The sequence below is a fragment of the Aquarana catesbeiana genome, linkage group LG02 (assembly GCF_042186555.1).
Source record: "Aquarana catesbeiana isolate 2022-GZ linkage group LG02, ASM4218655v1, whole genome shotgun sequence".
Classification (NCBI taxonomy): domain Eukaryota; kingdom Metazoa; phylum Chordata; class Amphibia; order Anura; family Ranidae; genus Aquarana; species Aquarana catesbeiana.
Genome location: NC_133325.1, coordinates 570,343,605 through 570,358,870, shown reverse-complemented (window position 1 = coordinate 570,358,870; position 15,266 = coordinate 570,343,605). Strand labels below are relative to the sequence as shown.

At 43.6% G+C, this 15,266-nt stretch overlaps 1 protein-coding gene across 2 annotated transcripts in view; it reads left to right on the top strand.

The window, feature by feature from the left end:
* The window catches only part of LMOD1 (leiomodin 1), a 39,290-nt gene that overhangs the window by 6,359 nt on the left and 17,665 nt on the right, over positions 1 to 15,266 (top strand). The window contains exon 1 of one of the 2 annotated variants that reach the window (XM_073616077.1): positions 6,546 to 7,096. The exons of the other annotated variant lie outside the window; for it this stretch is intronic. Coding sequence (XP_073472178.1) covers positions 6,878 to 7,096 — 219 coding nt within the window. The 5' untranslated portion in view covers positions 6,546 to 6,877. Of the gene's footprint in view, positions 1 to 6,545; positions 7,097 to 15,266 lie in introns of those variants that run through there. 2 annotated transcript variants of the gene reach the window in all.

Genomic DNA, 15,266 nt, shown 5'->3' with positions numbered 1-15,266 from the left:
AGCCGCCACTGGCATGTGCAAAGTGCTCCATGCATGCTAAAATCAATGCAAAACAGTCCACATATAGTGAAAGTGCATTAATATGCAGATCATGATATTGCAATAAAGTGCTCCATCAATGCTGAAATCAATGGAAACTCATTAAAGAGGAGTCCCACCCCCACCCCGTGAAAACATTAAAACTCAGCAGCTACAAATACTGTAGGTGCTGACTTTTAATATTAGGACACTTACCTGTCCAGGGATCCCGCAATGTTGACACCTCAGCCAATTTTTGGATTGGCTCTCGGGTTTTGCCACCATCATTCATGGTAAGAGAAACCGGACGGTTCACTACTGCACATGTGCGAAGCGCGTTGCACTTTCTGAATGCCCCAGTGGAGGAAGGAGGAGGCGGGCCGAACTTCAGAGGGGGCAGCACAGTCTCCAGGGAGTGGGGAAGGGTACCTGTCAAAAACAGGTACCTGTTCCCCCCTCTCCCCTGAAAGGTGCCAAATGACCCTAAAGAGGAAGGGGTGTGATTTACAGATGATAGGGTGGGTCTTAAACAGGAAGGGGTGTGGCCTCGGCAGCAAGGGGTGGGTCGTATTTAAATTAGGGGGGTGCATGAGTTTAGTCAGGCCTAGGGCAGCACAAAACCTAAATACACCACTGACCCCACCTAAAGAATACCAGACATAGGAGAGAGGGGCTGCTGCTAAAGGGAACCTAAAACTTGCAACAGCAGCGTGCATGCTGCCGGCTGATGCTTTAGAAAGAGCTGCAGCCAAGAAACTAGAGCTGAGTAGAGGAGCCTATCACTTGCACACACAGAAGCAGGGCTTCTGTGTATGCAAGTAATAATAGCGAGTGACAGGCAAGGGGCTAGCACTGGAGGTGGCATAATTCCATTTCGGCACATTTTGGTTGAATAAAAAGCCCTGGTGCATCTGGCACACCCCATGTGCATGCCTATGAGTAAAGGTATGATGTTTCTGTGGCAGAGTGCTAGAAGAAACTTTAGCCAAAGGATTCTCAGTGTCATCTAAAGATTCACCAACAAATTTATATTTAGCCAGGAATTCAATTGATTGGGTAACCTTAGGTTGTAAGCTCCTTGAGGGCAGAGACTGATATGAATGTACAATGTATATGTAAAGTGCTGCATAAATTGACAGTGCTATATAAGTACCTGAAATAAATAAATAAATCAATAAATAATCTCAGTTACAATATTGTGAAAAAGTAAGTACAGCAAACCTAGCACAGTATTTTATGAATCAATGTGCACATAATCTGTATGGAGTTCTAATTTAATCACTGGCCATTGCAATGATTGGGCGGCGCTGAAAAGCACTTTGAAAGCGCAACAAAATGGGACTTTTTACGTTTTTTTTTTTTTTATTATTTAAACACCCTGCTAGCGGCCGAAAAGCCGGGCGCCCCAGTGTGAAAGTAGCCTAATGTTACCACTGAGAGGGCCTCAAAGACAAATTCCGATGTAACATACAGGATCTTTCACCATTGTGTAGTTTTACATCTACCAGAAAATAGTGCCATTACAAAGAATACCAGGTAAAAAGCTTTTAATTAGTATTTTTTTTTTTTATATGAAAAAAATGTTTCTATGGAATCTAGAGCAAGGTGGGCTTCTTATATTTTTTCCACACAGGCACCAGTGGATTTGAATATTGTTATGTTATGCCATTTCACCTGATCTTAGTTAAATAAAGAGATTGGAAGTAGATTGAAAGTTGTCAGGGCTCTTTCACATTTGTGGTGCCTTCTGAAGAGCGATCTGTGTTTGGATCTCTTTTCAGAGGGCCTTTGATAGGAGATGAGGAGGCATCATATCGCCTCCTCGCTACCAGACTTAACTCTGTAATGTTGCACTATGCATTGAAATTGGTTGCAGAAGGGATGCGTTAACTCAATGGGCGAGTTTGACAGGCAGTGTCACTTGTCAAACTTTGCAGCCCAAGTTAAAAATGCCATGGATGTGAAGCAAATCTTCATGGCTGCAGCATGAGTACAGTCATGTGAACCTGTATTGTTAGGATCCAGGTGGGTGGCTGGGGGGGCTAGATATTATTATAATTAGCACCTCTTTTGGAGGTGCCACAGAGCAGTCGAACAATGTCTGTACATTTGTCCATTCTCCTAATGAAAACCCTAAGCCCCCGTTCACACCTATGCGAATTAGATGCGGCTTACACCGCATCCAATTCACAGGACATTTTAAAATACATTCATTTGAATGTATCTGGTTCACATATGTGCGTTGCATTCGCACTGCGCATTGCACAAAAAACGCGTGCGTTTTTTGGGCATTGCAGTGCGAACTACAAGCCTATTATCTCCTATGGGAACGCATCTGATTCGCAGATGCATTGCGTTCTGAACAAGGATTTTCTCCTTCTCCTCACTACACCTCCCCCTCTCCCCTCCCCCTCTCCCTGCTCACTGATCCGCAGCTATAACGCAGTGATTCCTTTGAACAGCAGATTTTTATCTTCCCAGTGAAACCTGAGCTTCAATTCGCACCGCACATATGTGAACCCAGGCTAAGACCGGCCTTTATCAGCTTTTTTTTACCCCAGAGGAAACCTTGAAATAGTTTTCAGGTCTTGGGGAATCCCTGCTAAAACCAATTCACAGGGAGTCAGTGTGAAAAATGCCTCTTACAATATCTCACAAAAGTGAGTACACCCCTCACATTTTTGTAAATTTTTTATTATATCTTTTCATGTGACAACAATGAAGAAATAACACTTTGCTACAATGTAAAGTAGTGAGTGGACAACTTGAATAAAAGTGTAAATTTGCTGTCCCCTCAAAATAGCTCAACATACAGCCTTTAATGTCTAAACCGCTGGCAACAAAAGTGAGTACACACCTAAGTGAAAATGTCCAAATTGGGCCCAAAGTGTCAATATTTTGTGTGGCCACCATTATTTTCCAGCACTGCTTTAACCCTCTTGGGCATGGAGTTCACCAGAGCTTCACAGGTTGCCACTGAAGTCCTCTTCCACTCCTCCATGATGACATCACGGAGCTGGTGGATGTTAGAGACCTTGCGCTCCTCCCCCTTCCATTTGAGGATGCCCCACAGATGTTCAATAGGGTTTAGGTTTGGAGACATGCTTGGCCAGTCCATCACCTTTACCCTCAGCTTCTTTAGCAAGGCAGTGGTCGTCTTGGAGGTGTGTTTGGGGTCGTAATAATGTTGGAATACTGCCCTACGGCCCAGTCTCCGGAGGGAGGGGATCATGCTCTGCTTCAGTATGTCACAGTACATGTTGGCAATTATGGTTCCCTCAATGAACTGTAGCTCCCCAGTACCGGCAGCACTCATGCAGCCCCAGACCATGACACTCCCACCACCATGCTTGACTGTAGGCAAGACATATTTGTCTTTGTACTCCTCACCTGATTGCCACCACACACGCTTGACCCCATCTGAACCAAATAAGTTTATTGTGGTCTCATCAGACCACAGGACCTGGTTCCAGTAATCCATGTCCTTAGTCTGCTTGTCTTCAGCACACTGTTTTCGGGCCTTCTTGTGCATTATCTTTAGAAGAGACTTCTGTCTGGAATGACAGCCATGCAGCCCAATTTGATGCAGTGTGTGGCGTATGGTCTGAGCACTGACAGTCTGACCCCCCACCTCTTCAACCTCTGCAGCAATGCTGGCAGCACTCATATGTCTATTTCCCAAAGACAACCTTTGGATATGACCCTGAGCACGTGCTCTCAACTTCTTTGGTCAACCATGGCAAGGGCTGTTCTGAGTGGAACCTGTCCTGTTAAACCGCTGTATGGTCTTGGCCACCATGCTGCAACTCAGTTTCAGGGTCTTGGCAATCTTCTTATAGCCTAGGCCATCTTTATGTAGAGCAACAATTCTTTTTTTCAGATCCATAAGAGAGTTCTTTGCCATGAGGTGCCATGTTGAACTTCCAGTGACCAGTATGAGAGAGTAAGAGCGATAAAACCAAATTTAACATACCTGCTCTCCATTCACATCTGAGACCTTGTAACACTAATGAGTCACTTGACACCAGGGAGGGAAAATGGCTAATTGGGCCCAATTTGGACATTTTCACTTAGGGGTGTACTCACCTTTGTTGCCAGCGGTTTAGACATGAATGGTTGTGTGTTGAGTTATTTTGAGGGGACGGCAAATATACACTGTTATACAAGCTGTACACTCACTGCTGTACAGAACTACTTTACATTATAGCAAAGTGTAATTTTTTCAGTGTTGTCACATGAAAAGATATAACAAAATATTTACAAAAATGTGAGGGGTGTACTCACTTTTGTGAGATACTGTACATTGGTGGTCAATGCCCCCCCAACAGGAAGCTAAAAAGATCATTGGTGGTTTGACACTGGCTCTGCCAAGTAGTGTTGACCCCAGAATTATGCAAACACCATTAGATGTTAGGTCAATCAGCCACAGCTCAAGGAACCCTAAGCACCCTCTGGAGGAGTCCTAGGGTTCCATGATATCTTGTTGAACATTGCTACTTTAGACTAACTTATATTATACCACTAACCAAGGGGTGTCCTACCCCTTGGTGTTATGCAGCTGACTCTGCCAAGTAGTGTGGCCCCAGAATCACACAAGCACAATCAGATGGGAGGTCAATCAGCCACAGCCCAAGAAACCCTTAGCACCCTCTGGGGGAATCCTATGGTTATATGGAGCTCTGTTGAAAATGGCTGCTTTAGACTAACTTGTACTATATCACTAACCAAGGAGAGTCCCACCCCTTGGTGTTATGCAGCTGTCTCTGCCAAAAGTTATTGGCCCAAGAATTATGATCAGATGGGTAGCTCAATCAGCCACAGTTTAAGAAGCCCCTAGCAACCTTTGGGGAAATCCCGGTTGAGACTGGCTGCTTTAGACTAATGTGTATTGTATCACTAACCAAGGAGTGACCCCAAAATTATGCAAGCACCATCAGATGGGAGGTCAATCGGCCACAGCTCAAGGAACCCCTAGCACCTTCCAGGGGAATCCTAGTGTTCCATGGAACCATGGTGAGAATGGCTGTTTTAGAATAACTTGTACTTGATCACTAATCAAAATGTGTCCCACCGCTTGGTGTTATGCAGCTAGCTGGCTCTGCAAGTGGTGTTGGTCCCATTTTTATGCAAGAACCATTAGATGGGATTTAAATCAGCCACAGCTAAAGGAACCCCTTCAACCTCTGGGGAAACCATGATTGAGATTGGCTGCTTTAGAATAACTTGTACTATACCACTAACCAAGAAGTGAGTTCTACCCCTTGGTGTTATGCAGCTTACTCTGCTAAGTGGTGTTTGCCCCAGAATTAAGCGAGTACCATAAGATGGTAGTTCATTTAGCCGCAGCTCAAGGAACCCATGAAACCTCTGGGGAAACCCTGATTGAGATTGGCTGCTTTAGAATAACTTGTACTATACCACTAACCAAGAAGTGAGTTCTACCCCTTGGTGTTATGCAGCTTACTCTGCTAAGTGGTGTTTGCCCCAGAATTAAGCGAGTACCATAAGATGGTAGTTCATTTAGCCGCAGCTCAAGGAACCCATGAAACCTCTGGGGAAACCCTGGTTGAGATTGGCTTCTTTAGAATAACTTGTACTATATCACTAACCAAGAAGTGTCCTGCCCCTTGGTGTTATGCAGCTGCCTTTGGCAAGGTGTGTTTGCCCCAGAATTAAGCAAGCACCATCAGATGGGAGTTCAATCAGCCACAGCTAGCAACCTCCGGGTAAACCCTGCTTGAGGATGCCTGCTTTAGACTAACTTGTACTATATCACTAACCAAGAATTGTCCTGCCCCTTGGTGTTATGCAGTAGGCTCTTAAAAGTGGTGTTTGCCCCAGATATAAGCAAACACCATCAGATGGGAGTTCAATCAGCCACAACTCAAGGAACCCTTACCACCCTCTGGGGGAATCCTGGTGTTCCCTGGAACCATGTTGAAAATAGCTGCTTTAGACTAACTTGCAAATGGTTCTGAACCTGTGTGTACTATTAAATCAGCTTTTCTTTTGCTGTCATCTGTAGTCCTACACTAACATTCCTGGGATGTGTAGTAATAACTGCCAGAGCCACAGATAGTTCCAGAGCTAAGCAATGTGTAAACACTGAGTTTTTTCTTTACCAAATAAGGATTTGTTAATTTATCTGTACCTTCCACTAATTGTAAAACAGACACATCAAAGGATACACAGCTGTCAGAATATACAAAATCCCAATCATATTGCTAAATTATTAAGTAGATTACTTTTTATTTTAGTGAGAAAATAGGCAGCTTTAACAAAGAGTGGGGACGCAGGTAAAAGAAGTGTATGGTAGAGGACATGTATAGGTGAAAGTGGAGATGCTTGATATCTCAGGTTGTAGAATGATCAGGATTAACCTTTCATTTGTATACAAAGATCTCTGGCTAATTCCCATGTTGCAGTTCTCCTGCTGCCAGTCCTCGGTGATTTCCATAAAAAGCGATGTATCCTCTCTCTAAATTTGGGCATGAGTGGAACTTTCACAGGAATGTCTGACTCTGAGCCCTGGGGAGTGGAGGGGGAGTGCCGAGGACAGAGTCAGCGGAGAAGACAATCCATGACAACTACAACACCATCCTCTCCTTGTTGGTGCTGGGGTACACACCTTCTGGGGCTCCCCAAATCCACCAGTAGATCGCAGTCTAGGAGTTAGGAGGACCATTGCTATAGTAGATCATAGGCGTTAGGAGGACCATTGCCATAGTAGATCACATCGTGGCTATGCTCCTATCCTGATCTTCTTCTCCATCATTGAACCCATTACTTGTATAAGGGCTTTGCTCCTGTATACTCCAGTTCCGTGCTCCTCTCTGCTTTGTACAGACAGCCAGGCATCATGTCCAGGGTGGCCAAGTACCGGCGCCAGGTGAGCGAGGACCCGGACATAGACAACCTGTTGTCCACCTTGTCCGCGGAGGAGATGGAGCAGCTTCACAAGGAGCTGGATGCTGGAGACCCGGATGCCGGCTTGTCTGCGGGGCTCCGCAGGGACCAGACAGAGAGAGCATCCAACCAGAGGGAGGCGGAGAGGGAGAAGCAGGCACAGGCAAGCAAGGTAAGGCTCACCTACCTAACTTGCCCTCTGGAAGGTTCTACCCCCCCTTCATGACCAGGCCATTTTTTGCTATTCAGCACTGTGCTACTCTAACCACTTCAGCCCTGGAAGGATTTACCCCCTTCGTGACCAGGCCATTTTTTGCGATATGGCACTGCGGTACTTTAGCTGACAATTACGCTGTACACAAACAAAATGTCCTTTTTTTCCCCACAAATAGAGCTTTCTTTTAGTGGTATTCAATCACCTCTGCGGTTTTTATTTTCTGCGCTATAAACAAAAAAAGAGCGGCAATTTAAAAAAAAAAAAAAACAATATTTTTCACTTTCTGCTATAATATATATCCAAAAAATATATTAAAAAACAAGTTTATTCATCAGTTTAGGCCAATATGTATTCTTCTACATAATTTTGGTAAAAAATAATCGCAATAAGCATATATTGGTTTGTGCAAAAGTTATAGTGTCTACAAAATAGGGGAAAGATTTAGGGACCTTTTTAAAATTGTTTTTACATTTTAATTTGTTTTGTATTGTTTTTTGGTAATTGTGGCGATCTGCGATTTTAAGTAGGACTGCGACACTGCGGCGGACAATTCTGACCCCAAGTGACACATTTTGGGGACCAGTGACACCAATACAGTGCTATAAAAATGCACTGATCACTGTATAAATTGCACTGCCAGGGAAGGGGTTAACACTAGGGGGCGATCAATGGGTTAACTGCGTTCCCTGGGAGGTGTTTCTAACTGTATGGGGGATGGGCTGCCTGGGAGAAGAGAGAGATCACTGTTCCTAATCACTAGGTACAGCTGATCTCTCTCTCCTCCCCTGTCAGAACAGGGATCTGTTTGTTTACATTGACAGATCCCCGTTCTGGCTCTCTTTCACAAGATCGCGGATGGCTGGCAGACATTGGGACCACTGGACCCACGGGAGAGCACTGCACTGCGCGGTGGGAGCGCGCCCGCAAAAGCCAGTGCATGAACCCACGTACCAGTACATCGATTCGCGCAGCTAAGCCAACTTGCTGCAGTATAACTGCGGCGGCTGGTCGGCAACTAGTTAACCACTTCATCTCTGGAAGGTTTACCCCCTACATGACCATGCCATTTTTTGTTATTCAGAATTGCACTTCTTTAACCAATTCAGGTCCAGAAGATTTGTCCCCTTCATGACCAGGCCGTTTTTTGCAATATGGCACTGCATTACTTTAACTGACAATTGCGCGGTTATACGACGCTATACCCAAATAAAATGTTTGTCTTTTTTTCCCCACAAATAGAGCTTTCTTTTGATCACCTCTGCAGTTTTTATTTTTTGCGCTTTAAACAAAAAATAGCTGTCAGACATCCAACATATGGAGCACTTAACTGCTACCCTTAGAAATAAGATTGAGGAGCACAACATGCAATGGCTTCACCGGGACTTGTTTTACTATTCAGATGAATACTTATCACTATCTTAACCTGCTAACATCTTCTGTATTGGATGCGATTTGAAGCCCAGTCGCCCTCACCGTGGACTTCCACTTCTTCCATTCGTCCTATCATTCCGCCTCTTCCTCTATCCCTACCTATATCTCCCTTCTTTTTTTTTACCCTTCCTTTTCCTCTCTCCTTTCCATTTACATTTTCCCCTTTCCCTCAGACACCCTAGGGCAGGGATATGCAATTAGCGGACCTACAGCTGTTGCAGAACTACAAGTCCCATGAGGCCTAGCAAGGCTCTGACAGCCACAAGCATGACACCCAGGGGCAGAGGCATGATGGGACTTGTAGTTTTGCAACAGCTGGCGGTCCACTAATTGCATATCCCCGCCCTAGGGTGTCTCTCTCCCCTTTTTCAAAAATATTTTATAAAGCTTTATGGTGTGCGTTGATATCGTGGCTATGATAGCTTGCAGACCATGTTTACAGGTTCTAAAAACAAGTTTTTTTTTTTTTTTAATGTGTGTTATTGAGGATTGTTCTTCATGTCCTATTTGTACCCATTCATGTTATCTTGTCATGTTGTGTTATTTTGAGGCATTAAGAAAAAAATTTACTCCCCTTCATGATTAGGCCATTTTTTGCGATATGGCACTTTGTTATTTTAACTGACAATTGCGCAGATGTGCAACAATGTACCCAAATAAAATTGATGTCCTTTTTTTCCCACAAATAGAGCTTTCTTTTGGTGGTATTTGATCACCTCTGCAGTTTTTATTTTTTGCTCTATAAACAAAAGAAGAGTGACAATTTTTTTTTTTTTAAAACAATATTTTTTACTTTCTGCTATAAACCATACCCAATAACATTTTTTAAAAAAATCGAATTTCTTCATCAATTTAGCCCAACTTGTATTCTGCTACATATTTTTGGTAAAAAAAAAAATCCCAAAAAGCGTATATTGATTGGTTTGGACCATTGACACTAATACAGTGATCAGTGCTAAAAACTATGTACTGTCACTGTATTAATGACACTGGCAGGGAAGGAATTAACATCAGGGACTCGATCAAAGTATTAAATGTATGCCTAAGTTGTGTTTACTTACTGTGGGGGAGGTGCTTTGACTAGGGTAGGGCAAAGATCCGTGTTCCTGCTTAGCAGAAACACAGGATCAGTACCTTCCCCTCTGACAAAACGCCAATCTGCCTTGTTTACACAGAAAGTCTGCCATTCTGCTTGTGTCCCAAACTATCGGCGGGTCCCGGCAGACATCAAGTCCGCTGGACCCGCTAATTCTCTCTCGCTGTGTCCAATCACATTGGGAGCGGGTTGCTGGAAGCACGCACATGCGCCCCAGACCCAGAAGTGTCAGATCACATACCAGTACATGATTCTTCACAGAGCAGCCGCCCCACCTCAGTAAATGTACGTGGGGTGGGGAACCGGTTAAGGGCTCATTTACACCTGCTTTGACTTCAACACACACAGAAGCTTACCGCTTCTACATGCTTTTTTGATGTTTTTGATGCTTCTGCAATGCTTCGGTGGTGCTTCAATGGTGCTTCAATGATGCTTTAGTGGTGCTTTTTTGAAGATTTAATGAAGCTTGGCAGATTTCCTGTGTGTGTGTTGATATCTTATACATGCAATACCTTCAAAACAAAGTGAAGCTAAAGCTGAACTAAAGCCTCTCAAAATCTGCAGGTGCTTCAAACGAGCCTTGTCATAGACTTTTATGGAGGCTTTGAAGACACTTTGAAGCACCACTAAAGTGACATGGGGTATAATGGGGTAAAGCGAAGTCGAAGGAAAGCAAAGCAAAAGCAAGGTGTAAACAGGAATGTAAGCTAACCATTTTATTTAGTGTCAGGAGCTTTGACTGGCATTCAGAGAGCTTTAAAAAAGCGTGCCCGAAGCCATGTTTTTTAGCGAGTGTAAATGAGCCATAACAGACAATTGCGCGGTCATGCAATTCTGTATGCAAATGGAATTTTTATAATTTTTTTCACACAAATAGAGCTTCCTTTTGGTGGAATTTGATCACCAGTTTTTTTTTCTTTTCTATTTTTCTTCTATTATTATATATATATAAACGAATAAAAACAGAAAATTTGGGGAAAAAAACTATATTTTTTACTTTCTGCCATAAATCATATCCAATAAAAAAATTAAAAAATCTAATTTCTTCATGAATTTAGGAAAAATGCATTCTGCTACATGTCTTGGGTAAAAATCCAAATAAGTATATATTAATTGGTTTGTGTGAAAGTTATAGCGTCTACAAAGTATAGTATATTTACTGGAATTTGTACTTATTTATTTTTTTTACCAATAATGGCAATGATCAGAGACTTATAGTGGAACTGTGATAGGATGCATAGGTGTGCGTTGCCTCTTGCATTAGGGTGTGCACCCCAAAGCTCAAATACATATGCATGTGTATATGTACTGATGGTGTCAGTAGGGCAGTGGACAGTGTCAGTAGTTTTATTTTTATTCTTTTTAAATTATTTTATTTTGTAACTTTTTTTTGGGATGAAATATCAGTGGTCTAAACAGGGGGGAATATGCACCACACAAGGCGATTAGGGTGTGCCCAGGCACACCTGGCACACCCTGTGCGCACGCCTATGATAGGATGGCAGGCAATCTGACACTAACTGACGATGGCTGGGGGTTACACTAAGTGACACTTAAGCCTAGTACACACTCACCGAATGTCGGGCGGCATCGGCCGGTTCAATAGAAACCATCCGACATTCGACCCGTGTGTACTGTAGTCGGTCCGACAGAAGCCGGCTGGGGCATGACCGTAAAATGTCTGCTCTCGATCAATGGCTGAGAGCACTGGCCAGAGTGTTCTGGGGGGGCGTTCCCCTGTCAAGAACACAATAGAACAGCAGGGGAGGTCGCTGTACTAACATTGCATGGTTAGTACAGCGGCTTCTTCTGAGCTGTCAGTAGGGCTGAACGAAATAAAACTACTAGTGTGTAAAAGGCTTTACATCAATAGTGACACTAATACTAATCAGTGATAATACTATACACTGTCACTGTACTAATGGCACTGGCTGGAAAGGGATTAACATCTAGGGGCGATCAAGGGGTTAACTGTGTCCCTAATAAAGTATAATGTGTGTAATATGTGCTACGTTTACTTAATGATCTTGTTCTTTTTTCCCCTGCTTTGCAGGGAATAAAAAAATAGCAAGATCGTCTATCAGTGTATAGCTCTCTTCCGTGAATGACGCAGCAGATCAGGGGGTCCCGGCGATCAATCAGTGGCAGGGATCTACTGATCAGCTTGTGCTGTAACAAATCACAGCACAGCCGGGGCAGCGGGCGCGTGCGTGTGCCCCACTTACTCAGAATCGCTGATCGTATATAAGATACATGCTGCAGTGCACAGCGGCCGCCCTGCCGCAGTAAATGTACACGGGGCGGCCACTAAATGGCTACTCTTCCCTTCATCTGGATCTACAGCCAAAGGACTCTGTCTGGCAACCAGTCAGCTTCTAGCTTTCATTTTCAAAGCTTAACTGAACAAACTGAAACTAGAAGCTGATTGGTTGCTATGCACAGCTGTTCCAGTTTTAGTAAATCCCATCCACCCCAGCTCTGTCTTTTAAGGGAAAGTTTTGTGCTTCGAGGATGGAATGCTGCCAGTGTGCTGAAAATTTTCATCAGGTTTAGGATTTTGTAAATCCAATCACTCATCCTAAAGTAACACTTAAGCCAGTCATGGATCGAAATCAGGCCTGTTTAGCTATCTATCTTCAGGCAGGCTGGTTGTGCTGAAGTTGATCTAACCAGCCTGTCAGGTTTTTTTTATGTTCAAGCACTGCTGGTGGCTATATCCGCCAGCAGTGATCATTGTATTCTGATGGGTGGGAAACCTCAGCCTGTCAGGATACAATAGCACAGCGGGAGGGATTCCCCCATGAACACTGAATGTGTTCATAGGGGAACTGAGCAATTTTTCATAAAGTATGACCTGCCTTAGTGCACTTTCACACTGTTGTGGTGCGGTTTGTCCACACCACGGGTGCAGCGCATAGGGTTGCCACCTCATCCCTTTAAACCCGAACACATATGAATTACACAGTTTCTGAGGCTGATTATGGTGGTAATTAAACTCAATTGGTGCCTTATCTGCATTAAATTAGCCTCAGAACCTGTGAACTTCATATGTGTTTGGGTTTAAAGGGATGAGGTGGTAACCCTAGCAGTGCACCCACAGGTTTACTGCGATTTCCCATTGACCTCTATTATCTCCCGTGGTTTTGGTGTGCTTTCAGAATAAGCACAAAAACCACAGGAAATAATAGAACTTCATGGGAAAGCGCAGCTAACCCACAAAACACCTGCGTACACTGCACCCCATGTGGTTAAAGCACACCACATCAGTGTGAAAGGGCTCTAGATTTTAGTTTGAAAAAATCTATTCAAGTATATATTTTTTACATAAAAAAGTACTTCTATTGCTCTAATCTGCCAAATTCCTATTTTTTTCTTATGTGATCAGCCTTCCTATTAAAGCATGGCTACGTTCATTCTCCATAGTCCCACTGTATGTAGGAACATGGCCTCCCTCTCTTGCTCACTCCTGAAATAGACCATGGACTCATAGGGATGTGTAGTGTGCGTAGAGCAATGCACATGACCGCAACTAACATGCACTGCTTGTTGCAAGTAAGAGGAAGTGAGAGGGAAAAGGAAAGGTTCGGGAGCTCATGGAGGATGTTAAAAGGAGGCAGAAAAACCCAGTAGGAAACAATTTCCTACAAAATAGGTTACAGGATCATTAAAGTGGTTGTAAACCCTTACAGACCACTTTGACCTACAGGTAAGCCTACATTAAGGCTTACCTGTAGGTCCAAGAAATATCTCCTAAACCTACACGGTTTAGGAGATATTTGCAAAAAGAAAGGCACCGCTGTCTACGGTGCGCTGTAGACAGCGGTGCGCAGGCGCACCGAGCATGCCGCTGCTAACGGCAATATGCCGTTAGTGGCGGCTCCCATGCGCATGCGCGGGAGTGACGTCATCGCGGCTCCGGCCAATCACAGCGCCGGAGCCACGATACCCGGAAAGCAGATGGACGCTCCGTAGCAGAGGGGACAGCGGTGACATTGCAGGCTCCTGTGTCAGGTAAGTGACACATAATGGGCTACTATGCGATGCATAGTAGCCCATTATGCTTTACCAATGCAGGGAAACAAAGAGGAAGTAAACCCCATCAAGGTTTACTTCCTCTTTAAGTAGTGGGACATGTAAGGATGGATTTTTCTTCGTAAATTCTATGTAAGCCCTGCCACTCATCTTAAAGACTTGATATGTTAAAAGTTATTTACATTTAAATCCAGCCCATGATCATGTCACTTAATTACACATTCCACTTTAGTAACTCTGTTCCATAACCATGTCACCTAGTAACTACATATTACACTTTAGTAAGTCCAGCCATGACCATGTCACTTAATTACAAATTACACTTAAAGTGAATCTTTACTGCATTTGAGCGCCACAATCCAAAAACAGTATTTAATCCATTTTTAATATTCAAAGCAAACTCCCCCATCCATGTCTCCATGCATTATATTGTTGAGAAATCACTTTGAACCCCCCCTCCTGCATTTCTGGCTGTGTCCATCTTGAGTAAGGGCAAATGATTCATGTAGTATTTCTTTCCTGGAATCCATCTGCCCTTAGCTCATGCATGCAGGAGAGCGTGTTTAGCTGAGAAAATCCCTCCTCCTCTCCTCCCCCTCTGAAGACTCCTGGGATGTATGACATAATTTGCCTAGACAAGAAACCAGGAAGTAACTAAAGAAATAGTTTAAAACAAGTAAATATAATATACTTTTTTTTTTCTATTTACCAATGTTAGCAGCATGAGGATTAAAAATAATCAATGTTGATTGGGAGAGTGAAGTTCCGCTTTAAGATAATTTGTAGCAGTGTCTAGAATGTCCATATTGTTTTTCTTTTAGGACTTAGAATGCTATGGTTAACCACCCTACCCTGAATTCCTCATAGTAAATAAATAAAGAATGCAGTTGGCAGAATCTAACTACAAGACTTAGCTGTAGAATCAGAAACACACATTTTTCCTTTGCATTTCATTTTTTTGAAGTTTTCAGGTTACAGGGGGTACCCAAATGGGCTGTAAAGGTAAGAATACCTTGCAGGGTATAAAACTCATGCTATATAACATGTGGGGTAGATTTAGACAATTCAGGGTTCCCAAACTGTTAAATATGTATCCACAAAAATAGCAGTGAGTTTCTCATTTAGAAAGATGCCACAGAGTCTACTTTTTACTTTCCCAAATCTGTGTGTGTGTGTGTGTGTGTGTGTGTGTGTGTGTGTGTGGGGGGGGGTTCCACGCTTTGGCAACTGTTTGCATGGTTGTGCTAAATATACTGTATGTGTGATTAGTCTGGAGCAGGGGTCTCCAAACTTTCTAAGCAAGGGGCCGGTTTACTGTCCTTAAGGCTTTAGGGGGGCCAGACTGTGGCCATTGGGAGTAGAAAATGCCCCAGCATCCTTGTCCCATCATTGGTATTAATGGGAGGAATAGTGCCCTATTGATGGTGTCAGTAGGAGGAATGAATACAGGTGTGTAAGCGCTTCAACCTTCTCACATCCCAGTAGGGGGAATGGGGGACGGGGATGGTGCTCTATCATTGGTGTCAGTTGGTAGAATACTGGCCCCGAGGGCCAGATAAAGGCAAG